Here is a 26066-nt window from a genome sequence, read left to right as displayed (position 1 = left end):
AGTTGATTTGTTGCCCAGACGCTTAGTACTTAGGGCGAATACTGCCATGACCACTACTGGCCAGTAGATGGCAGTAGAGGCCTTGAAAACAAAATTCCAGATAATCCCTGTCTGATACATTTAGAATGCGTGGAATTTAACAAACACAAATACAGTAACAACGTCTATAAACCCAGAGAATATATTCACGAGAGTTAATGCTGTTGTTGTCCGTGGAGCCTGAACAGAGTGTCTGAAATGCAATTGTCCTGTCGTGAACGTACTGAGATTACATCATCCTACCCATAATGCACTGCTGGGCACAGCATGTGCTCACAAAACCTTAAAAATTAGCACATTACTTTAAAACTAAAACATATATCTGATATTTTCACTTTATAAAACTTCAGACATAACAGTAATTTTAAATAACCTGTCCAAAAGTAGTTTGGTTAAAATTTGAACCATAAGTTAAAAATGTATGCTTCTGGATGACTTTGGTGATATTGCCAGCATATCGGTATAGTATTAAAGGAAATTATTATTATTATTTTTTTTGGACATTTCTCCTTTGTCTACAGAGGATAGAGACGCTTTTCATAGAAGCAGCTCTTTTCTGTTAGCAGAGGGTATAACTGTCCATCTGTTACACAACTTTTAACAGGTAGGTGCTGAACTGATTTTAAATTTTAAAAATGCTTGTCGCTGTTCAGCTTTGTTTTTCGGTCTAAAAGTTATCGGACAAAAATTAATCGGAAGATAATTGGTCCGATAATAGTTTTTAAAGTTATCTAAAAAGAAAATCCGATAATGAAAACATTATCTACGATAATTATCTGTTATCAGATTATCAGAAGTGCGCCCACCACTGCGATCCAGATTCTTGATCAAGATTCCACTCACTTTATATAGGCTTTGATGGATTATGTCAAATTTTACTTAACGGATTCTCACCAAATTTGCACCACAGATAGATGTCAGGGCCTGGAAGACTCCACTGAATTCTGGAGGTGATCTGGATATGGATTTTGCATCAAGATTTCACTTTATATAGGCTTGGAAGGGTTACATCAAAACTACTTCACAGATTCTCACCAAAGTTGCACCACCGATTGCGCTTTCATTTAGAAATAAAGACTCACCGCCATCTTTCATTTGTTTACAGTTCTTGTCCAACCAGGACTGTGTGCCAGACTAAGACTTTGCACCATTACCTCACTAACAACCTGTAGGTGACCAAGGCCATCAAGGCGACATTGAACAAGAAGAAGGCTGCATTCAGAAGTGAAAACAAGGAGGAACTCAAGAGGGTGCAGCAAGAACTGAGGAAGAAGATCACCGAGGGGAATGACAGTTATAGGAGGAAGCTGGAAAACAAGCTCCAGCAGAACAACTTGAGAGAGGTGTGGAAGGGGATGAGAACATCACTGGTCATGGTAAGAAGGTGGACCAGATGATGGAAGGAGACCTTCATGAGGCCAATGAGTTAAACGTGTTCTTCAACAGGTTTGACAACACGTCTGCCCACCCTTCCCCCAGCTCCTCTCAGTGCTCCATCTCACACTGTGTTTCCCTCCACCACTCCCTCATCCTCCTCAACGTCTCCCATCACCATCACTGCAGAGGAGGTGAGAAGAGAATTTAGTCACCTATGTCCAGGAAATGCTGCAACTTGAGCCTGAGCCAGTTCCTGAGCGGTGGAAAAACTGATGTCTGGTCCCTGTGCCCAAGAAGAAGAATCCCAACACACTGAATGACTACAGACATGTGGCCCTAACATCCCATGTTATGAAGTCACTTGAGAGGCTCATCCTGAAGCACCTCTGCACAGTCACTGAATCATCACTGGATCCCCTGCAGTTTGCGTACCAGCCCAACAGGGGAGTGGAGGATCATCTTCATGCTGAACAGAGCTTATTCTCAACTGGAGGAGGCAGGCAGCACTGTCAGAGTCATGTTCTTTGATTCCTCCAGTGTGTCCAACAACATCTCGCCTGACCTGCTCAATGATAAGCTACTTGACATGAAGGTGGAGGCTCCACTGGTGGCCTGGATTACCAACTACCTCACAGTATGTGAGGCTTCAGGACATTCCATCCAACACCATCAAGGAGCAGCACAGGGGCACCACAGGGGATGGTCCTGTCTCCCTTCCTGTTCACGCTCTACACCTCAGATTTCAGGTTCTGGTCACAGTCCTGCCACCTGCCGAAGTTCCCAGATGACTCTGCTGTTGTTGGCTGCATCGGCAGTGATGAGGAGACTGAGTATAGGAGTGTGATGGACAGGGTTGTGTAGTGGTGTGGACTCAACCACCTGCAGCTCAACGTATCTAAGATGAAGGAGCAGGTGGTGCACTTCAGAAGATGAAAGACTCATCTGAACCCAGTTAACATTAATGGAACTGAGGTGGACATTGTGGACTAATACAAGTACCTGGGTGTCCACATTGACAACAAACTGGACTGGACTGTAAACACAGATGCTGTGTATAAGAAAGGTCAGAGCTGACTGTAGTTCCTCCGGAGGCTCATATCTATCAATATCTGCAGAAATATGTTGCAGATGTTTTATCACTCAGTGGTCTCCAGTGTCATCTTCTACGCTGTAGTGTGCTGGGGTAGCAGGCTGAAGGCAGCTGACATGAACAAACTCAACAAGCTCATCAGGAGAGCTGGCTCTGTCCTGGGGGTGGAGCTGGAGTCTGTGATGGAGGTGTCGGTGAGGAGGATGTTGAGAAAACTGCTTCCCATCCAGGACAACACCTCCCACCCCTTTAATGCCACACGGATGTCCTGTCAGAGCACCTTCAGCCAAAGATTGAGGCCACCGAGGTGCACCACAAAATGCCACAGGAGGCCCTTCCTACCTGTGGCAATCAGACTGCATAACTCCTCCCCTTTCTGCCGGATGAATACATGACGATCAGAGTTTTTCAGTTACTCAGAGCTATGTGCAATACTGTCAAACATCTTGTGCAAGTGTCTTTCTGTCATTTTGCGTAAACATGTACTCATTTTTCTCACTGTTAAAAAAAGAAGCTATATTTACTGTTTCTGCCCTCTGGCAAAACAATTTTCTTCATTATCAATAAATTTCTTTCTTATTCTTAGCCTCAGCGAACAAATATATATTTACATTATAGTAGGGACAATGGACAATTTTTTCATGTTACTGAGTGTAAGTGTTGAAGCAGTTTAGTTTAGTATAGCACTAATGCCTTACAGAAAGAAAGTCTTCAGTTCCTTTACGCACCATTAAAGTTCTTTCCTCTTTTTCTCCTTCTCTAGTTGTGGCGTGCTTTTACTTTTCCTTAACATGGTGTCAAACCAGATTCACACACAGTCAGCTAAATAAAATAGATATTCTCATGGTTGCTTTGGAACTTGCGCACGAAATGTCGACTCCAATGACGTGAACCAGCTAAAAAAGGACATGGGAAGAGGAACAGGTGAAGCATGACATTGGTCTGACCTCTGAGAACTCGCTTTGACGCTCATGTGAATCGCTTGTTTGATTTATACAGTCCACACCAAGGCCTAGTAAACAGGTGGTGTGAGCATAAGCGAGTAAAGGTTGCCACACCGTTGTTCCTCAACCGAGCTCGCTCTCAGACAGCACCATCTCCACAGGAGATGTGTGAGGGGCCGACTCGCTGTCCACACCCTGCGCTGTCTCCTGACTGCACACTCCACATGTGAGATGTTCTCCCTTCAAATCATCACCACGTCTGCCTCCACACAGAAGCTGCATAACCAAGCTGTTGGCCTTACACAAGTAAACAAAGTGTCACACTTGCAGTTTCCTCATCTTTTACCCCAGTGTCAAGACACAAATTATAGCCATTAGAGCGATGCACAATTATAGAAAACATAGTTGAGGAAGACACATTTTTTTGAACAAAGGGAGCAACACTGACTGCTCAGACAGCAGTGCATGTGGGAACTACAGATGAACTTTTTGTTGCCAGTTTCTTTGAAGATGATAGTGCTCTCTGGCTGGAGTGTGCATCAGGAAAAAGCAGTCTGTTTATTAAAAAGTGTGTTTTATTCGCAACTAATCCTGTTTGCCCTGGGCTTCTTTGCACCCTATAAACATCACCATATCTCAAAAATCAGCAGTGGTCGCTTTCTTCTGATACTGCATTTAAATAAAAAACCTATTATGCAGCAAAAAAATGGTGGCATGGGAATCTCAAAGGGAACAGCTTACAGTGCTTCTGTTGCTGATAGCAAACAAATGTTATTTTAAGAAAGCAGGTTTAGTATAATTTATGTGTAGTTAATTAAATCTCTTGTTGTTTGTGTCCTTTTAAGGTTCTGTAGTGGGCCTGGTTTTTGCTAATTCTGTATGTTAAGCAAAAATGTCAAATTTTCCGAGCCCTGTAGCACCTCAAACGCTGGGCCCACCTTGTTTTGAGTAAGAGTGATGAAACGGAGAAAAGGATAGATGAAAAAACAAATCTGCCATGTCGTCAGATTTGTTTGTGCACTTGGAGGCAATTGGCTTAACTTCAGTACAGTGTGAAGGAGCAGTCGGCAGCAGGGCTAACAATTGTGTTTACAGTGGGGATTTTTCATCACTGTTGAAGATTCATTAGCAATTACGAATTACACATTCTGTTTGATTTGCTTCTGTAAGATGTGGAATAACATGTTGATGAATTTTGTTCCTCTGCAGACTTCCCAGTCAGAGAGAAGGTCCATGCCAACTATGGGCTACATCACACACACTGTCAGTGCACCCAGCTTGCATGGCAAAACGGTATGGGCCTCTTTAGTAACGTCTCTGTGTGTGTTTTTACTATATTTGACATGCGTATGACATTAACTGAGTCTCAAGAGTCGTGCACATAAAAACCTTGAAATACGAGCCTGCAGAACAGTATCCATGAGTAGAAAAGCATCATCACGAGGGCACATACTAATATAATACCTTGTGTTCATTTGTTGTCTCGTGCACAGATAAGTGTTCACTATACTCACGCACCTGTGAAGAGCAAGGGAGCAATTGTGCTACAGCTACAATGCTGCACAAAGCAACCATGCTTTCCCATTCCCAGATACTCTCCTGGGCACTTGTATTTCATGGTGTTCATGTGTGTGACTTGTGAGAGTAAAAAATTTTTCCAAAGGAATATGAAACCAAACTGTAGTTTTGAAGCAGAATAAGCCAAACTCATCTTGGTGGGAGTATCTTACTGTAGACTATAGAGCTGCAGCAACCTTTGCTTGGAGACTGATATGGGACCACTCAGTTTATTTTAACTTTTATTTGATATATGTATCATCTTTCTGTTCACCTCTAACTTTTACATGAGTATCTCCCCTCTAATAAACAATAACTGAAGCAGCCACTGTACTGCCCAAATGGTTCTTAAGTATTTTCCTCTCATCCTTTTGTGCCTCCGGCTTTTAAACCTGGGCTCGGTCACAGCCAGAGGAGCTGACACTGCTCCTCATTCAGCTCCGGAGGCATCAGGCCAAGATAGCTGGTGTGCATAATCCCAGCGATGCTTTCACTCATCTGCAGCATCACCAGTACAGCGGCCTTCTAGGCCCCAGCGTACAGGTCAGGGCCCCTTGCACCTCCCTTTTCCTCCTCTTTAGTAAGCCCTGCAAGTGCATTGTGGTCCTCTGTTTTCTTAGCCCGTCCTGCACATCTCACTCCCTGTCATTCATAAGACTGTGCAGTCTGTTGCTGTTGTTAGGTTGTCTTATTTTGTGCAGCCATGTCGACATGGGTTGCACTGTCCTGTATACAGACTGTGCAGATCACCTGTTTGAGTCCACACTGTACATTGTAAACTTACTATCACTCATCTACATAGTGGAACAGATGAAAAAGCTTTCAGGTGCTCCTGTTTGCAAAAAAAAAAAGTGATATGCCACATTTGAAGCATGTTGCTTGTTGATTGTGCATTGTGCCTTGCATTTTACACTAATACTTATTTACCTGTATAACCTTGTACAGCCATAATAAGAAATAATATTTGATTTTATTTATTTTTAAATTTCTGCACTGACACACCTTTTCCTAATACTGTGTTTTGGGGGGAATCCAAAAATCAAACTAAAGTGAAGCTGCAACGGTGTTCAGTATTGACAGTTCCACCCAATTTCTACATGTAACCACTGGTTGCTGTCAAAAACAAGACGAAGAAAAAACAAAGCTAATAAACCCCAAACCTGGTTGTTCATGTTTGTGTAGTCATTTGCCATTTGACCACATGTACAAGAGCTTTAATGGGTCAAATATATACCATACAACTTGCAGTTTGGCTATAGATAACAGCAAATACTTATACAGCATGTGCAGAATTAAGTTGTGATTAGAATCAAGATGAGGTTTTGTTACTAAGATCTGAGATGCAAACACATGCAGAAGTGCTTAAGATTTATCTGGTCACCAGTTATCCTTTGCAGCTTCATTTCATTTTATTTATCTCTCCACTGCTCATTCAAAGGCTGATGATACTTACATACAACTGAAGAAGGACCTGGAGTATCTAGATCTGAAGGTGGGCCCTAAGGAACAAAATACCACTTTACTCTTCTCGTTCTCTTCTGCACCTCTGAACTCTGCTCTCTTGCTGCTGCCTTGTTTCTTGTTTCTTATCTTATTTCTCCACTGTGCTTTCTATTGTGTCTTTATGATGGGAGCAAGAAATCTGCATTATCTATAGTTTTATTGTGATTTATGGACAATGTTTGGCAAATCTAATGTGACTGAGATTAGGTGACAGTAATGACTGTGGTTTTCTTTGTTTTTGATTTTGTTGGCATGTTCCAAATTTGTCAGTAGTATTGTACTTTTAGACTTAACATTTACAGAGCCTCTAAAGGGATTTATTTAGCGCACATGTAGTGTTCTTTAAATCCTAGATAATATATGTAATATCTGGTTCCCACTGCATAATATCTATTTCTCACTAAAAATATTAAATGAGAATGAGAAATTTATGAAAAATTATTTTTTCTTTATGTCCTTATAGGGGCTGTGTAAATGTTTTTGTGTAATCCTGTAGGAATTCATGTTTTCTATAAACATATGATTGAAATTGCAAATGAAATTTCATGTAGTCTTCTACATGAACGTGGAACAGCTGCAATGGCTTCTGTAATCAAAGTTTATTTTACACTTTGTTATATGCATGGCAAAATATTTGAGTCCACGTCTTCAAAATACTTTAAATGCAGTTGCTTCAAATGCAGTCCCAAAACAGCAGCATTGTGGGTCAGTTTGTGACTGTGTTTGTTGGGAAGGTGTCGTAGCACGGACCCACAACAGGGGGCGCAAATGAACGGACAATGAGAAAACCAAAAGGTAACAATTTAATGTTGTGACAACACACAACGTAACACACAGAATTTGTAAAGTCAATTAACACCAGGTGACGTGTGGGCAGACTCAAAGATAGAAGACCCCGACGAGAGAGAGGCCGCGTCCCACACGGCCTCCACCACCAACGGTCTGAAGAACACCGGAGCCGCCAAGTCCCGAGTCCCCAGGTGACCTCTGTCTTCGGCTGTCGACCCTGGTACTGCTGGCAAAAAGCAGAGACAAGTGGTCCACAGTCTGTACACAGTCAGGAGGAGAACCTCCACCTCCGAATCACACACTCGTGCAGCTCTTGTCTAACCACTTATCTGTTCAGAGAGTGTGGCGCGGTCGTCGTCGTCACGCCACACGCCGAAGTCCCGGATAAGGCAACGTCCACAAGAATAAGGCTGCAGGAGAGATCTGGTTTAGTACACACACAGTGTCAGATAGCAGAGAAAATACCTCTCGGTAGTCGATTTCTCGGCGGGGAGGTGGAGTCGCATTCCGGCTTAAGTACTGGTGTAGATGAGTGACAGCTGGTGTGATGAGTGACAGCTGTCACTTCCTCTGGGTCTGGCGCCCTCTCGTGCTTGGAGCCCGCACTCCAAGCAGGGCGCCCTCTGGTGGTGGTGGGCCAGCAGTACCTCCTCTTCAGCGGCCCACACAACAGGACCCCCCCCTCAACGGGCGCCTCTTGGCGCCCGACCGGGCTTGTTCGGGTGTCGTCTGTAGAAATCGGCCAGGAGGGCCGGGTCCAGGATGAAGCTCCTCTTCACCCAGGAGCGTTCTTCAGGGCCATACCCCTCCCAGTCCACCAGATATTGGAACCCCCGGCCCTTCCGACGGACGTCCAGGAGCCTGCGGACCGTCCAGGCAGGCTCCCCGTCGATGAGCCGGGCAGGAGGCGGCGTGGGTCCAGGTGTACAGAGGGGCGAGGTGTGGTGCGGTTTGATACGGGACACGTGGAAGACAGGGTGGATCCGCAGCGAAGCCGGGAGACGGAGCTTCACTGCGGCCGGGTTGATGATCTTGAGGATAGGGAATGGTCCGATGTATCTGTCCTTTAATTTGGGCGAGTCCACACAGAGGGGGATGTCCTTTGTTGACAGCCACACCTCCTGCCCGGGCTGGTACGTGGGGGCCGGGGACCGTCGGCGGTCCGCATGGGACTTGGCCCTCGTCCGGGCCTTTAACAGGGCAGAGCGGGCGGTCCGCCACACCCGGCGACATCCCCTGAGGTGGGCCTGGACCGAGGGCACACCGACCTCTCCCTCCACCAGCGGGAACAATGGGGGCTGGTACCCCAAACACACCGCAAAAGGGGAGAGGCCGGTAGCAGACGAAACTTGGCTGTTGTGGGCATACTCGATCCAGGCCAGATGGTGACTCCAGGCCGCCGGATGTGCGGAGGTGACACACTGAAGGGCCTGCTCCAACTCCTGGTTGGCCCGCTCTGCCTGGCCGTTGGTCTGGGGGTGGTACCCGGACGAGAGACTCATGGTGGCCCCCAGCTCCTTGCAGAAACTCCTCCACACCTGTGAAGAGAACTGGGGACCACGATCAGAGACGATGTCCGATGGTATCCCATGCAGCCGCAAGACGTGTTGGACCAGGAGGTCTGCTGTCTCCTGGGCCGTCGGGAGCTTCGGGAGGGCCACGAAGTGGGCCGCCTTGGAGAACCGGTCCACTATCGTAAGGATTACGGTGTTGCCCTGGGACGGCGGGAGGCCCGTGATGAAATCCAGGCCGATGTGAGACCAGGGGCGATGAGGCACTGGCAGGGGTTGGAGGAGGCCCGTCGTCCTCCGATGGTCTGCCTTGCCCCTGGCGCAGATGGTACAGGCCTGGATGTAGTCCCGGACGTCGGTTTCCAGGGACGCCCACCAGAAGCGCTGCTGGACTACTGCCACGGTCCTACGCACTCCGGGATGACAGGAGAGCTTGGACCCGTGACAGAAGTCCAATACGGCAGCTCTTGCCTCTGGTGGGACGTACAGTCTGTCCTTGGGGCCAGTCCCCGGGTCCGGGCTTCTGGTCAGGGCCTCCCGGATGGTCTTCTCCACGTCCCAGGTAAGGGTGGCCACGACAGTGGACTCGGGGATGATGGTCTCGGTGGGGTTCGACAGCCCCGCTTTGGCTTCTTCTTCGTGCACCCGGGACAATGCATCTGATTTTTGGTTCTTGGTCCCGGGGCGATATGTGATCCGGAAGTCAAAGCGCCCGAAGAACAGAGACCAGCGGGCTTGCCTGGGGTTCAGCCGCTTGGCGGTCCGGATGTACTCCAGGTTCCGATGGTCAGTGAAAACCGTGAAGGGCAACGACGCCCCCTCCAGCAGGTGTCTCCACTCTTCAAGAGCCTCCTTCACCGCAAGAAGTTCCCGATTGCCAACGTCATAGTTCCGTTCAGCTGGGGTCAACCTGCGGGAATAAAAGGCACAAGGATGGAGAACTTTATCAGCCTCTACGCTCTGGGACAGCACGGCTCCTATCCCTGAGTCAGAGGCGTTCACTTCTACTACGTACTGGCGATCAGGATCAGGCTGCACCAGGACTGGTGCAGTCGAGAACCGACGTTTCAACTCCTTGAACGCGGCTTCGCACCGATCTGACCAGGTGAAGGGGACCTTGGTGGAGGTCAGGGCAGTCAGGGGGCTAACTACCTGACTGTAACCTTTAATGAACCTCCTGTAAAAATTTGCAAAGCCGAGGAACTGCTGTAGTTTCCTGCGGCTTGTTGGTTGGGGCCAATCTCTCACCGCCGCAACCTTGGCCGGATTAGGGGCGACGGAGTTGGAGGAGATGATGAACCCCAGGAAGGACAAAGAAGTGCGGTGGAACTCGCACTTCTTGCCCTTCACAAACAGCCGGTTCTCCAACAACCGCTGTAGGACCTGACGTACATGCTGGACATGGGTCTCAGGGTCCGGGGAAAAGATGAGTATATCGTCCAGATATACGAAGACGAACCGATGCAGGAAGTCCCGCAAGACATCATTTACCAAAGCTTGGAACGTCGCGGGGGCGTTAGTGAGGCCGAACGGCATGACCAGGTACTCAAAATGACCTAATGGGGTGTTGAATGCCGTCTTCCATTCGTCTCCCTTCCGGATCCGAACCAGGTGGTACGCGTTTCTAAGATCCAATTTCGTAAAGATTTGGGCTCCATGCAGGGGCGTGAACACTGAATCCAACAGAGGTAACGGGTATCGGTTGCGAACCGTGATCTCGTTTAGCCCTCTGTAATCAATGCATGGACGGAGTCCGCCGTCTTTTTTACCCACAAAAAAGAAACCAGCACCCATCGGGGAGGTGGAGTTCCGGATCAGCCCGGCAGCTAAGGAGTCCCGGATGTAGGTCTCCATTGATTCGCGTTCCGGACGTGAGAGGTTGTACAACCTACTGGACGGGTACTCAGCGCCCGGGACCAAATCGATGGCGCAATCATACGGTCGGTGCGGAGGAAGAGTGAGCGCCAGATCTTTGCTGAAAACGTCAGCAAGATCATGGTACTCCTTTGGCACCGCCGATAGATTGGGGGGACTTTGACCTCCTCATTAGCTGTAGTGCCGGGGGGAACCAAGGATCCTAAACACTCCCGGTGGCAGGTTTCGCTCCACTGCGTCACAACCCCGGACGGCCAATCTATCCGGGGATTGTGCTTCACCATCCATGGAAAGCCCAAAATCACTCGGGAGGTAGATGGTGTTACATGGAACACCATCTCCTCCCTGTGATTCCCAGACACAACCAAAGTCACTGGTTGTGTCTGATGTGTGATTAATGGAAGCAGGGTGCCATCTAGTGCTCGCACCTGCAATGGTGCCGGCAGAGCCACCAGGGGGAGCCCTACTTCCTTTGCCCATCTGCTGTCCAGCGGATTCCCTTCTGACCCCGTGTCTACCAGTGCTGGGGCGTGAAGGGTTAAATCCCCACAAAGGATTGTTACTGGGATTCGTGCAGATCTGCGGGGTCTTTCCGCGTGTGTGTTATGGCCCACCCTTAGCCCAGTTTCTAAGGACGGGCGTTGTAGTTTGACCGTTCAGGGCAGTCCTTCTGCATGTGCTCACAAGAGCCGCAGACAAAGCACTCCCCGCGGGACAGCCTCCTTTGTCTGACATTTGTTTTCACTTTGGCCCTGCTCGTGTCCATAGCCTCCTCAGCAGGGGGAGCTGTAGCCACACGGAGCTCTCTGGCAGTGAAGCGTGGGGACGACGTCACCTTGTCGGAACCGGAAGGGGGAGGGACGACTCGTGCCCGGTCACGCCCCCCGGCCTGCTCCCGACGATGCTCATTCAAACGGTTGTCTAAGCGTATAACCAAATCGACAAACCCGTCAAAATCCCGCGGTTCCTCCTTAGCCAGTAGGTGCTCCTTAAGGACCGGGGACAGCCCACTTATAAAGGCAGCGCGGAGCGCAACGTTATTCCAGCCGGACCTCGCTGCCGCGATGCGGAACTCGACTGCATACTTGGCTGCGCTACGGCGCCCCTGTCTCATCGACAGCAGCACGTTTGAAGCGGTCTCGCCTCTGTTGGGATGATCAAACACTTGTTTGAACTCCCGTACAAACCCAGTATAAGACGTTAGGAGCCGTGAGTTCTGCTCCCAAAGCGCTGTAGCCCATGCGCGTGCCTCTCCTCGAAGCAGATTAATAACATAAGCTACCCGGCTAGCGTCTGATGCGTACATGACAGGGCGCTGTGAAAAGACGAGCGAACACTGCATGAGGAAGTCCGCGCACGTCTCGACACAGCCCCCGTACGGTTCCGGAGGGCTTATGTATGCTTCAGGGGACGGTGGGGGGGTTTGTTGAACGACAAGTGGTACATCTGATACAGGCCCAGGACCAGCCAGAGGAGGAGCTGCAGCAGCGCCCTGATCGTGCGCTTCCACCCTGGCGGCGAGAGCCTCCACTCTCCGATTAAGGAGGACATTCTGCTCGGTCACTAAATCCAACCGAGCCGTGAAGGCGGTTAAGATCTGCTGCAGCTCACTTAACACGCCTCCTGCTGACGCCTGCGCTCCTGGCTCTTCCATTGGCCGTTCACGCTCGAGCTGACGCCCCTCGGAATCCATGACGAGTGGCCGAGAAATCCTGTTGGGAAGGTGTCGTAGCACGGACCCACAACAGGGGGCGCAAATGAACGGACAATGAGAAAACCAAAAGGTAACAATTTAATGTTGTGACAACACACAACGTAACACACAGAATTTGTAAAGTCAATTAACACCAGGTGACGTGTGGGCAGGCTCGAAGATAGAAGACCCCGACGAGAGAGAGGCCGCGTCCCACACGGCCTCCACCACCAATGGTCTGAAGAACACCGGAGCCGCCAAGTCCCGAGTCCCCAGGTGACCTCTGTCTTCGGCTGTCGACCCTGGTACTGCTGGCAAAAAGCAGAGACAAGTGGTCCACAGTCTGTACACAGTCAGGAGGAGAACCTCCACCTCCGAATCACACACTCGTGCAGCTCTTGTCTAACCACTTATCTGTTCAGAGAGTGTGGCGCGGTCGTCGTCATCACGCCACACGCCGAAGTCCCGGATAAGGCAACGTCCACAAGAATAAGGCTGCAGGAGAGATCTGGTTTAGTACACACACAGTGTCAGATAGCAGAGAAAATACCTCTCGGTAGTCGATTTCTCGGCGGGGAGGTGGAGTCGCATTCCGGCTTAAGTACTGGTGTAGATGAGTGACAGCTGGTGTGATGAGTGACAGCTGTCACTTCCTCTGGGTCTGGCGCCCTCTCGTGCTTGGAGCCCGCACTCCAAGCAGGGCGCCCTCTGGTGGTGGTGGGCCAGCAGTACCTCCTCTTCAGCGGCCCACACAACAGTGTTTCTATTGCTGTCATACAATGTCTATTCAGCAACCCCCAAAATTTATAGTAAAATGCAAAAAAAAAAGCAATGCAGTAAAATTCTGTTTAAAGCTGACAGGTGATGCTGATACCACTGAAAATAAGATAGTAGATTTTTCATCTGAAGAAAAGGTTGGAATTCATCTTTTTATTCTAACTCTAATTCTGACTCTAATGTGCATTTCTGAATGTGCATGTCTTTACCGTGTATTATCATACGAAACGTGTCATGAAAATACATTGCATGTGTACATGCACCAAAGTTGAGCAATTTGGATTTTATTGTCTTGTTCAGTGACACATAGGCACACAGCTGCAACCAGGCATTGAACCTGCATTCACAGTCGATGCTTGCTGACAGAACTACAGTCACCAAATGAACTGAATCATTTTGTCTTTCAGATAAAACCAACCAACAAATCTGTGTATCAGGAGACAATTTTGCCAATGTTTGCATGAGCTATTTAAAGCTTTTTAAAGCAGCTATTTTTGTATTTATATGGACAGCAATTTGCCAAATCACAAAACCCACACGAAAATTCAGCTATGCTCCCACCTCCCCCAAGCAAGCAAGCAAATAAAGGTAAGAACAATACGTTTACAAAAAGTAAGTCAGATATTGGCTCTGAGGCCATTCGGTGCTGGCCTCTGTCCTTAGTTACTGTAGCAGACAAGAGAGGTCAGTCCACCTCTGGTAACATCTGTAGCCAAAGCTGGTACCCATTTCCAGCTGTGTAGACAGTGTAGATGTGTCTTGTTCAAGGACACAGACAGGTAGTGTGATCAAGAATTAAAGCCAGTTCTACCAAATGCATAGAGTAATTTACAGGCTGCTTTCCAACTTCAAAAATAATCTGTGTCTTTACTTTTACTGCTGAAACTGAGATAATGAGCTAAGATCGACTATACTCTGTCCTTGAATGTACTCTCGCCCCATCGCCCCTAATTCATGTTAGCTACAAGAGACAGAGGCAAAGCGAGCAGTTGCCATTCATTTTCAATCAGAGTGGCGTTTTACAGTGACAAAAGACAAGCAGTCACTTGCTGCCAGATAGATGGTGCCAAAATGTTAAACAATGCAACACGCAATAAAGACGAGCAGCATGACGTACTGTGCGTTGGTTGGTTGTTGGTTAGATTAAAGTTCTTTATAATAAAGTTCATGTGTAACCGTATATCAGTATTGTATTGCACCCCAAAAATATCAGTGTCAGTCAGGCTCCAGTTTGAGCCATTGGCTTTCTGCTTATGAGGTGACAACACAAACCGATCCATTAATAAAAACTCACTGCATGTTTCATGAGAATGCTTTTTTCCTTGTTTATTACGCCACGCATGAACAGGGTTAAAATGACACCTGAGAGTTAAGTCACACTTGTAGGGCTGAGTCAACACTAATGGCCCCTTCACACATAGTGCGAATTTGGTCGATTTGCACATTAAGTGCGCATGAAGCAGGAATCGTATGCAAAACATGTAGAATTTGCACACACCAGTGGCTGAAAGACAGAGTGTGCGCTGTGAGAGCCCATCAAACCCTCTCGCGGCAGGTGTCAGCCAAATTCTAACTGACACGCACAAACATCTAACACCGCTCACATGGCGCTTAGAAAATGTGTGGCCATCCATACTATCATCACAAAAACAGTCTGCAGACAATCACTGTTGAGGTGGATATGATATCTGTCTAAATGCCCCACAACTGTGAATTTGCCCGCTCCCCCCAACACATCTGTGCATGTGGTTCACCCCCCTTCCCACACCACAGGCGAGGCATCTCTCATCAGATCACAGACTGACATTTTGGTCTGTGTGCTGACAGGACATGGGGGCGTGGCTGGCTGACCACAGCTGTTGGGACAACTCCGGTCCTGAACATCACAGCTGGAGCACACTTCCCGTGTTTTGACGGACGCGAGCATGTGTGTGTGCTTGTCTGGAAATACATCAAAACATATATCACTTTTGCGATGGGAGGAGAACGTTTGGACACACAGTAGGCGATCTGAATGTCACGTCTGACAGGACACGTGTGTCGGGCCGTGAGGCCTGTGAGTGGTGCGCCACAGTACCAGGACAAACCAACAGTGGTACAAATACGCCACTTTCAGTCACGTATCAGCGGAAATACGCCGTACCAAGTGCCATTTGGTCAGTTATCACAGCGCTTTTTTCTTTTTTTAGAAAATACATTTATCTGCTTGTTGATTTTAGCCATTTCACGCTCCTGTTACAAGACAGTGATTGTAGCGCAGTGGTAAAGTTTCTGTCTAGTAATCAGAGCATTTGGGTTCGAATCCCGTGGCATTTTTTTTTTTATTTAACCGTGGGCTTCTGTATTCTGTCCCCTTTTATGTATTATTTATGTCATTCCAGTGATATTCACTAATTATACAGCTGGTTTTTATTTTCCTCCACATCAGTGGCGCGATGTGGTGCACCTCGTCCCATGGAACACAGTGCGAGCAGCTACAGCTCGCATGTTTCCTGCTCGAAAGACACAGTTGCATGCACGAACCGTCGCACCGGCATCATGCACGAATGCCCGTCGGAGCGATGTTTTGTGATGCGCTCATACGAGCTCTTCTGCCTTGAGTCACCCTGAGTTGTACGTATTTGCACTATGTGTGAAGGGGCCCTAATATTTTCACCTCCTAAAATCACCTCTAGCACAGTGAAATGTTAAAATCAGCTCTGAAATATTTGACTGAGATTTTAACAATTTTGCTGTGGCTTGTTTTAAAATGACACTCAAACTCTCACTGAAAGATGGTCTGCATACAGTGAGTGAGACTTCATTTGCTACAATAGAATGGGATGCATTCATGGCAATGTTTGATGAAAACAATGTAAGAGTTTGCACTGAAATATTTTTTTTCTGATAATTCACTATGCAACATATTGGCACTGTTTTGAGATTTGGGACGCTAGTTTCGCATGCCAAAGGTCTGCCTGCACGTGTTTGGATGGTGTTTTGGACTTTGTTTTATTTTTGCTTGTGAAATTTATGACCTACCTAATGATGCTCTTTGAGAAACATGGTTACTTACATTTTGTTTATTGTTACATTGACAATTCAATATATTAAAGTAGAAATATTTTTTTTCCAATCCTGAAGTCTTTCTGCTGTTATCCAGGCTGCTTTGGTTGATCTGAGGGACTTGCTTGCGAGATTCACTACAGTAATAAGCAGCTTGGAAAAAAGCAGCTTTGGGGGTTTTGTGGCTTTCCTCAGACTCAACGTATATTTATGTTTTCTGTACAATTTTACTGAGCTTCTCCACAAAGTTTTGTTCCACAAGTTCAAGCAATTCTGTTTCTGTTTGTGGCATAGCGTTTTGATTTTGTTTGAATCCATCCAGCTTAACTTGACTAGAAGCTTCACTGTACAAATTCACACCTTAAAGGCATGCAAATAACAGTGTTCCTGTTATAAGAATGTAATGATCCTTATTCCAACATGTTTTCTATGCCAGTTCTACTGTATAGACTACATATCCCAGGCAACAGAATACACGCCTCCATTTTATGGTCAAATATCTCAGTAAATTTCAGAATGTCAATGTATTAAACTGACTAAGAACAAAGTTAGGTTAAATAGATAACCTGTTTTTTTTTTAATAACGTAACCTAAGTGTAACAGAATTGTTCAAATATCCCATTCCTTTAAATATTAATGGAATAGTTGTTACCTTATACCATAGTTTTGGGCACAATTTATGGGCCTACAACTTAAAAAAAATTAAATAAAATAAGTGTCTAGTATTTATATTGAATTGCAAGCTACATAATTTGTTTAAGGTAGTCTCTCCTGTAATTGGTAAGAAAATGTACTTAAATTTAATAAAGATTTTTACACTCTACAATTAATTTTGTGGTTGAGTGACCATCAGCATCTTTCTTTATTTTATGTCTTCTTCTTTGTCTTTCGGCTGTTCCCATTAGGGGTCGCCACAGCAGATCAATTGTTTCCATCTCACCCTGTCCTCTGTATCTTCCTCTGTCACACCAACCACCTGCATGTCCTCTCTCAACACATCCATGAACCTCCTCTTTGGTCTCCCTCTTCTCCTCCTGCCTGGTGGCTCCATCCTCAGCATCCTTCTCCCTATATACCCTGGGTCCCTCCTCTGCACATGTCCAAACCATCTCAATCTCGCCTCTCTGACTTTGTCTCCAAACCATCCCACCTGAGCTGTCCCTCTGATATGTTCATTCCAAATCTTGTCCATTCTTGTCACTCCCAAAGAGAATCTCAACATCTTCAGCTCTGCCACCTCCAGCTCTGCCTCCTGTCTTTTCGTTAGTACCACTGTCTCTAAACCATACAACATTGCTGGTCTCACTACTGTTTTGTAAACTTTCCCCTTCACTCTTGCTGATATTCTTCGGTCACAAATCACTCCTGCCACCTTTCTCCACCCACTCCACCCTGCCTGCACTCTGTTCTTCACCTCTCTACCACACACTCCATTACTTTGAACAGTTGACCCCAAATATTTAAACTCATCTACTTTCACCACTTCTACTCCTTGTAACTGCACTATTCCACTGGGCTCCCTCTCATTCACACACATGTACTCAGTCTTGCTTCTACTGACTTTCATTCCCCTTCTCTCCAAAGCATATCTCCACTTCTCCAGACTAGACTCAACTTGCTCTCTACTCTCACTACAGCTCACAATGTCATCTGCAAACATCATAGTCCATGGGGACTCCTGTCTGATCTCATCTGTCAACCTGTCCATCACCACTGCAAACAAGAAAGGACTCAGAGCTGATCCTTGGTGTAATCCCACCTCCACCTTGAATGAGTCTGTCATTCCGACTGCGCATCTCACCGCTGTCACACTATTCTTGTACATCTCCTGTACTACCCTAACATACTTCTCTGCCACTCCAGACTTCCTCATACAATGCCACAACTCTTGTCTTGGCACCCTATCATAAGCTTTTTCTAAGTCCACAAACACACAATGTAACTCTTTCTGTCCTTCTCTGTACTTTTCCAACAGTATTCTCAGAGCAAACATTGCATCTGTAGTGCTCTTTCTCAGCATGAAACCATATTGCTGCTCACAGATCTTCACCTGTTTTCTAAGCCTAGCTTCTACTACTCTTTCCCATAACTTCATGCTGTGGCTGATCAGCTTTATGCCTCTGTAGTTACTGCAGCTCTGCACATCACCCTTGTTCTTGAAAATAGGAACCAGCACACTTTGTCTCCACTCCTCAGGCATCCTCTCACTTTCCAAGATTTTATTAAATAATCTGGTTAGAAACTCTAGTGCCATCTCTCCTAGACATTTCCATGCCTCCATTGGAATGTCATCTGGACCAACTGCCTTTCCACTCTTCATCCTTTTCATAGCAGCCCTCACTTCTTCCTTGCTAATCTCTTTTAATTCCTGATTTACTCTCACCACATCATCCAGCCTTTTCTCTCGCTCATTTTCTTTATTCATCAACTCTTCGAAATATTCCCTCCACCTTCTCAGCACACACTCCTCACTTGTCAGCACATTACCATGTGCATCTTTTACCACCCTAACCTGCTGCACATCCTTTCCAGCTCTGTCCCTTTGTCTGGCCAATCGGTACAAGTCCTTTTCTCCTTCCTTACTATTCAACTTCTTGTACAGCTCGCAATATGCCTTTTCCTTTGCTTTTGCCACTTCTCTTCTCGAATTACGCCGCATCTCCTTGTACTCCTGTCTACTTTCTTCATCTCTCCGACTATCCCAAAACGTTTTCGCCAACCTCTTTCTCCTTATGCTTTCCTGGACCTCTTCATTCCACCACCAAGTCTCCTTGTCTTCCTTCCACTGTCCAGATGTCATACCCAGTACTGCCCTAGCTGTCTCCCTCACCACATCTGCAGTACTTTTCCAGTTGTCCAAAATTGCTTCCCCTCCAACTAGTGCTTCTCTCACCTGCTCGCTAAATTTCACACAACAGTCTTCCTCCTTCAGCTTCCACCATCTGATCCTTTGTTGAGCTCTCACTCTCTTCTTCTTCTTTACCTCTAAAGTCATCCTACAAACAACCATCCTATGCTGTCTAGTGACACTCTCTCCTGCTACCACCTTACAGTCTGTGATTTCTTTTAGCTTGCATCTCCTATAAAGAATGTAGTCCACCTGTGTGCACCTTCCTCCACTTTTATATGTTACTCTGTGCTCCTCCCTTTTCTTAAAGTAGGTAATCACCACAGCCATTTCCATCCTTTTTGCAAAATCAACTACCATCTGTCCTTCCCCATTCCTATCCTTGATACCATATCTACCCATTACTTCCTCATCACCTCTGTTCCCTTCACCAACATGCCCATTGAAGTCTGTTCCTATCACCACTCTTTCATGCTTGGGCACACTCTCCACCACCTCATCTAACACACTCCAGAAATCGTCTTTCTCCTTCATCTCACAACCTACCTGTGGGGCATATGCACTGATGATATTCATCATCACCCCTTCAATTTCCAACTTCACACTCATCACCCTGTCAGACACTCGCTTAACCTCCAACACACTTTTAACATACTCTTCCTTTAAAATGACCCCAACACCATTTCTCTTTCTGCCCTCACCATGGTACAACAACTTGTACCCACCGCCGATGCTCCTGCTCTTACTTCCCTTCCACTTGGTCTCTTGCACACACAATATGTCTACCTTTCTCCTCTCCATCATATCAGCCAGCTCTCTCCCTTTACCAGTCATACTACCAACATTCAGAGTCCCCAGTCTCATTTCCACCCTTCTAGTTTTCTTCTTCTCCCGCTGTTCGTGGCATCGTTTTCCTCCTCTTCTTCGTCATCGTCGTCTTCGCCCAGCAGTAGCCCAATTTCCACCGGCACCCTGTTGGGCAATAGCACCAGTGGCGAACGTTGTTAACCCGGGCCGCGACCGATCCGGTATGGGAATTCGATTCTGAGTCTGCATAGTTGGGCTGGCTTGTTTTACGCCAGATGCCCTTCCTGACGCAACCCTCCTCATTTATCCGGGCTTGGGACCAGCACTCAGAATGTACTGGCTGCACACCGCATGTGGCTGAGTTATCTTTCTTTATTTTATGTGTTGTGCTGAAAATAATAGGAGTGTGTTTAAAAAGGTGACTTTACTCAAAATCCGTATAGCTTTTATTTCCATACACTCAAATGCATTGGGAACACTGCACATTATATTCCAAATCAATACATGAAGAAAAAATTTCAATTTAGTTATTACCGTACTTTACAGAAAGTGAAGAAAAAGGACTACCAGGCTGTTCAAAAAATAGCATTTTCTGCATTTTCTTTCCAGACTCAGACATTTACTGTATAAACTGAAAAAGTCTTGTAGATTTAGCTTTCCTGTGAATCACTGAACTAATATTTGTATAACCACTTTTTCTGAGAATGTCACATTTATGTCACATGGAGTCGTTACCATTGAACAGGTATTCCAGCCCAGGAAGATTGGACAACATTCCACAATTCCTCTGCATTTCTTGGTTTTGCCTCAGAAACAGCATTTTTGATGTCACCTCACAAATTCTCTTTTGGATTAAGGTCCCAGGATTGGGCTGGCCACTCCATAATGTTAATCTTGTTGGTCTGGAACCAAGATGCTGCTCACTTGCTGATGTGTTTGGGGTCGTTGTCTTGTTGAAACACCCGTTTCATGGGCATTTCCTTTTTGGCATAATGCAACATGACCTCTTCAAGTATTTTGATGTATTCAAACTGATCCATGATCCCTGATTTGTGATAAACAGGCCCAGCACCATCAAATCAAATCAAATCAAATCAAACTTTATTATAGAGCACTTTTCATACAATTAAATGCAACACAAAGTGCTTCACAGAGCAAAAACAGTACCTTTAAACTTTCTACTACTAAACTACCATCCACCCATGTAAAAACCTCAACCAACAAGAACCCTCCCGTGATCCACGTCATACACACCACCGCTCTCCACACACACGCATATTAGAAGAATAAGGCAGTAACAATTTAAGCAAGATAATAATGATAAATAAACATTCATTAAAAGCTAAACTAAAAAGATGAGTCTTGAGCCTATTCTTAAAAACCTGAACATTCTCTGCAGCCCTGAGCCCCTCCGGCAGACTATTCCAGAGATGAGGACCGTAAAACTGAAAGGACGCCTCACCGTGAGTGTGTGTTCTGACTTTGGGAATGACTGATAGTCTGCTGCCGGAGGAGCACAGAGAGCGTGAGGGTTCATATGGTGAAAGCAATTCTGAAAGATAAGAAGGGCCAAGACCAATAAGACATTTAAAAACCATTAAAATAACCTTAAAATCGATCCTGAAACACATGGGGAGCCAATACAGTGATATTAAAACTGGTATAATATGTTCCCGCTTTGTAGTCCTTGTCAGGACACGAGCTGCAGAATTTTGCAAAAGTTGGAGGCCGGATATATTCGTTTTAGGAAGACCAGAAAGCAGGGCATTACAATAGTCGATACAACTAGTGACAAAAGCATGCATCAGCGTCTCCGTGTTGGCTCGAGAGAGAATGGGGCGGACTCTGGCGATGTTCTTAAGATGGTAAAAACCTATCTTAGTGATATGTTTAACATGTGGAATAAAGGTCAGCTCAGAGTCTAAAATTACGCCCAAGTTTCTCACTTGTGGAGATGAATTAAAAGAAAGTGAAGTTTTGGTAAAAGTTTCTTTCTCTGGGCCTCAGGACCAATAATTAAAACTTCAGTTTTGTCCTGGTTGAGCTGGAGAAAGTTTTTGGCCATCCAGGATTTGATATCTGAGATGCAGTTAAAAAGTGAGTCCACTGGTCTTGTGTCATCAGGAGACACAGAGATGTACAGCTTCTCATAGTATGAGAAACATCCCCATATCATGGTGGTTGCTCCACCATGCTTCACAGTGTACTGTGATTTGAATTCAGTTTTGGGGGGTTGATCTGACAAACTGTCTGCAGCCTCTAGTCCCAAAAAGAATAATCTTGCTTTCATCAGTCCATGAAATATTGCACCATTTCTCTTTATGCCAGTCAGTGTCTTGTTTGGTCAATTGTAACCTCTTCAGTATGTTGTTTTCTCAACAGTGGGACTTTGCGGGGGTTTCTTGCCCAAAGCTTGCCTTCACATGGGCATCTTGTAATTGTTACAGTACTGATACATAACTTTCAACTTTCTTTGATCACCCTGGAGATGATCATTTGGCTGTGTTTGCCATTCTGGCTGTACTTCGATCCATTCGAATGGTGGTTTTCCATTTTCTTCCACGTCTTTTTGGTTTGTTGCTATTTTAGAGCATTTCAGATCACTGTAGCTGAGCAGCCTGTCATTTTCTGCACTTCTTTTTATGTTCCCCCATCTCCAATCAACTTTTTTAATCAAAGTACACTATTCTTCTGAACAATGTCTGGAATGACCCATTTTACTGAGATTTTTTTTAGAGAGAAATGCACGACAGACAACATGTACAACATTTGCTGCCACCATTCTTAAATGTTTTTTCACAGAAAGAAAATTGCAGACACTGCTATTTTTTGAACAGCTTGATAATCCCTTTTTCACTTTCTGTCAAGGAATAACAGATTCATTTTTCTTCGTGTTTTGATTTGGAATAGAATGTGCAGCATTCCCAGTGCATTTGTGTTTATGGAAATAAAAGCTATTATAAGGATTTTGAGATTTACTCTTTATTTTGAACACACCTATGACACAATACATCTATAGCATAATCAATTTTTCTAATTTGAATAAGTATCTTGATTATTGATTAGTTTCTTTAATCTTAAACATGCTGTTTTGGAGAACAGGAATTTATAGAGTTTTCAAATTATTTTTTTCTGTTCACCCAGATATTAGTGACAATGTCATCCTCATTATATCAAACTTTTTTGTTGAGGGTCTAAAATATTTACATAGTGCCATATCCCACAGTGTTACAATAAATAAACAGTATCAGATAGTTTTTGTTTGTTTGTTTGTTTGTTTTTTAGAATTAAGTGTTGTTTTTATTTGTGACATTTGGGCGTTTCAGGTTACTGGATGTGAAAACCTAAAAAAAGAAAGACCGTCAAGACCAGTGAAAATTGCCGAAAGTGATGCTGATGTAAGTGAATTATTGTTTTCCCCTTTCGCCACCCAGTTTAACTGTTTCTTGCTTTTCCTTAAGATCTTCCTTTCCAGCTGTTTTAAATCCACCACTGAGAAGGAGCTGACTTTAGTGCATGCTTTGTGTGTTTATTTTTAACTTGTGGAAAACAGACTGTGTAGGGATGAGAATGTATCTACACTGCAACACTGCAGGGACACCCATCCACACTGCACAGTGCGGGCCTGAGACGATCGACCGCAGCTTTTATTTTCCTCCTTGCAATTTAAAGAGAAAAATACATGTAATGGGATGTCAAGATGTTGAGCTGCTAAATTTTTCAGTTTGATTTTCCTGATCCTGCTCTTCTCACTCTTTGTTTTGCTCTGAATGGAGGTAAATAAGATGGATGACCTGGCTTTTCATCATTAGCATTGTTCCACTTTAACAATTTATAAGAAATTGCCAATGAATTTGAACAATGAATATTTCATGTAATTAAAAAAACAACATGTGGCAGCAAAATAAAAACAGCTTAATTATTAATTGAACAGAATGATAAATAGATCTGATGGGAGGAATGCACTGTGTTTGAAAGACTGTGAGCCAGGCAGTCTTATGTTGTTTTCATAAACACATAACCCATTTCTGGGGAAACAAATCTGTCACTCTCAATGAGGACAGTTTTTTACAAAAGTGAATTTGAAAATATGGATTTTTGATTATGATTACTCATAATGGGTATTACCAGATCTCAGCCCCAGACGAGACAGGGTCGAACCTTTTGATATTTCTGACTGTGCTGATGAGAGGAATTCCTCGGGGCTTTTCACGTAGATGAGCCTTATTGACATATTTACAGGCAGCAAAGACGATCAATTCGTCTTCTCTGGTTGTGTTGTTAGAATGCAGCTGAACAAAGCGAAGCAGCGAGCTTTCAAATTCTGATGTAAACAGACAGTATGTCTCATCACACAATCTGAATCTTCTTCTTGTCGAATAATCTATGGCCTTGAACACACACATATATATATATACGAGGTCTCTTAGAAAAGTTTCTGACCTTTTTATTTTTTTCAAAAACTATATGGATTTGAATCATGTGCGCTTGCATCAGCCAAGCTTGAACCTTCGTGCGCATGCGTGAGTTTTTTCACGCCTGTCGGTTGCGTCGTTCGCCTGTGGGCAGGCATTGAGTGAGCACTGGTCCACCCCCCCGTCAGATTTTCATTGTCAAGGAAATGGCTGAGCGACTGCCGCTTTGCTCCATGAAAATTTTTTCAGAAACTGTGTGAGACAGCCAGGTGGAAACCATTCGGAAAATTCAGATGGCTTTCGGTGAAGATTCTATCGGTGTCACACAGATTAAGGAGGATTACAACCGGATTAAAGACGGCCCACACCTGCGGAGGGCGCGCCGCGCTCCGAGCGGCCATCGACAGGCTGAAACGATCAGATCATTTCCAAAGTGAAGGCTGTGTTGATCCGGGACGTTGTGTGACTACCAGAGAAATCACAGAAAATGTGGACATCAGCTCTTTTGCGGCACATTCCACTGTTACAGGAAATTTTGTAATGAAAGACGTGTGGAGGAATTCACACATCGGGACGGAGCCGCTCATGGCGCACAACAAAAAACACCTCCGTGTTGGAAACCATTCGGAAGATTCAGACGGCTTTCGGTGGCTTTTCAGTCGAATGAGTATCCGAGAAATTGTGTAACAGCTGGGCATGTCACAACTTGTCCTGTGAGACTTCCAACACGGAGGTGTTTTTTGTTGTGCGCCATGAGCGGCTCCGTCCCGATGCACGAATTCCTCCGCACGTCTTTCATTACAAAATCTCCTGTAACAGTGGAATGTTTTCAGCCTGTCGATGGCCGCTTGAAGCGCGGCGCGCTCTCCGCCGCTGTGGGCCATCTTTAATCCGGTTGTAATCCTCCTTAATCTGTGTGACGCTGATAGAATCTTCACCGAAAGCCATCTGAATTTTCCGAATGGTTTCCACCTGGCTGTCTCACACAGTTTCAGAAAAAATTTTCATGGAGCAAAGCGGCAGTCGCTCAGCCATTTCCCTGACAATGAAAATCCGACGGGGGGGGGGGGGGGGTGGACCAGTGCTCACTCAAAGCCTGCCCACAGGCGAATGACGCAACTGACAGGCGTGAAAAAACTCATGCATGCGCACGAAGGTTCAAGCTTGGCTGATGCAAACGCACATGATTCAAATCCATATAGTTTTTGAAAAAAATTAAAAGGTCTGATACTTTTCTAACAGACCTCGTATATATATATATACACATACATTCACACACACACTTCTCAAAATAATTCGGGGAACACTGTGTTCCTGTAATTATTTTGAGCAGTATATCTATCTATCTACCTTTCTATCTACACAAGGATCCTGGAGGGTGCCTGGGAGTATGCCCATCCAGTCTCCATGTGTTTTCTGGACTTGGAGATGGCGTATGGTCTTTTATTGTGGCCAGTCTAAGGCACATCTGTGCAATAATCATGCTGTCTAATCACCATCTTGATATGCCACATCTGTGAGGTGGGCTGGATTATCTGGGCAAAGAAGTGTTCACTGACGCAGATTAGACAAATTTCTGAGAAATATTTGAGAGAAATAGGTCTTTTGTGCGTATCGAAAATGTTTTAGATCTCTGAGTTCAGGCCATGAAAAATGGGAGCAAAAACAAGTGTTGCATTTCTATTTTTGTTCAGTGTATTTTCATTCACACCTGTGTTTCTCAGGACAAACTGCTGTCCGTCCTTCCATTCATCTGCATGGCAAAACCTTGCGTGTCCTAAAACTCAACAACCACT

At 45.4% G+C, this 26066-nt stretch overlaps 1 protein-coding gene across 8 annotated transcripts in view; it reads left to right on the top strand.

Moving 5' to 3' along the window:
• The window catches only part of plekha7b (pleckstrin homology domain containing, family A member 7b), a 273942-nt gene that overhangs the window by 181594 nt on the left and 66282 nt on the right, over positions 1-26066 (top strand). For 5 of the 8 annotated variants that reach the window (XM_034191256.1, XM_034191243.1, XM_034191270.1 and 2 more), the window contains 4 exons: positions 4660-4743; positions 5416-5550; positions 6446-6499; positions 23182-23253. In XM_034191256.1, the coding sequence (XP_034047147.1) occupies positions 4660-4743; positions 5416-5550; positions 6446-6499; positions 23182-23253 (345 nt within the window). The remainder of the gene's footprint in view (positions 1-4659; positions 4744-5415; positions 5551-6445; positions 6500-23181; positions 23254-26066) is intronic. The other 3 variants (XM_034191265.1, XM_034191251.1, XM_034191278.1) reach the window with 3 other exon arrangements.

Source organism: Thalassophryne amazonica, chromosome 2 (assembly GCF_902500255.1).
Source record: "Thalassophryne amazonica chromosome 2, fThaAma1.1, whole genome shotgun sequence".
Taxonomy (NCBI): domain Eukaryota; kingdom Metazoa; phylum Chordata; class Actinopteri; order Batrachoidiformes; family Batrachoididae; genus Thalassophryne; species Thalassophryne amazonica.
The sequence above is the reverse complement of the archived record's forward strand: the minus strand, read 5'-3'. Positions and strand labels throughout refer to the sequence as shown.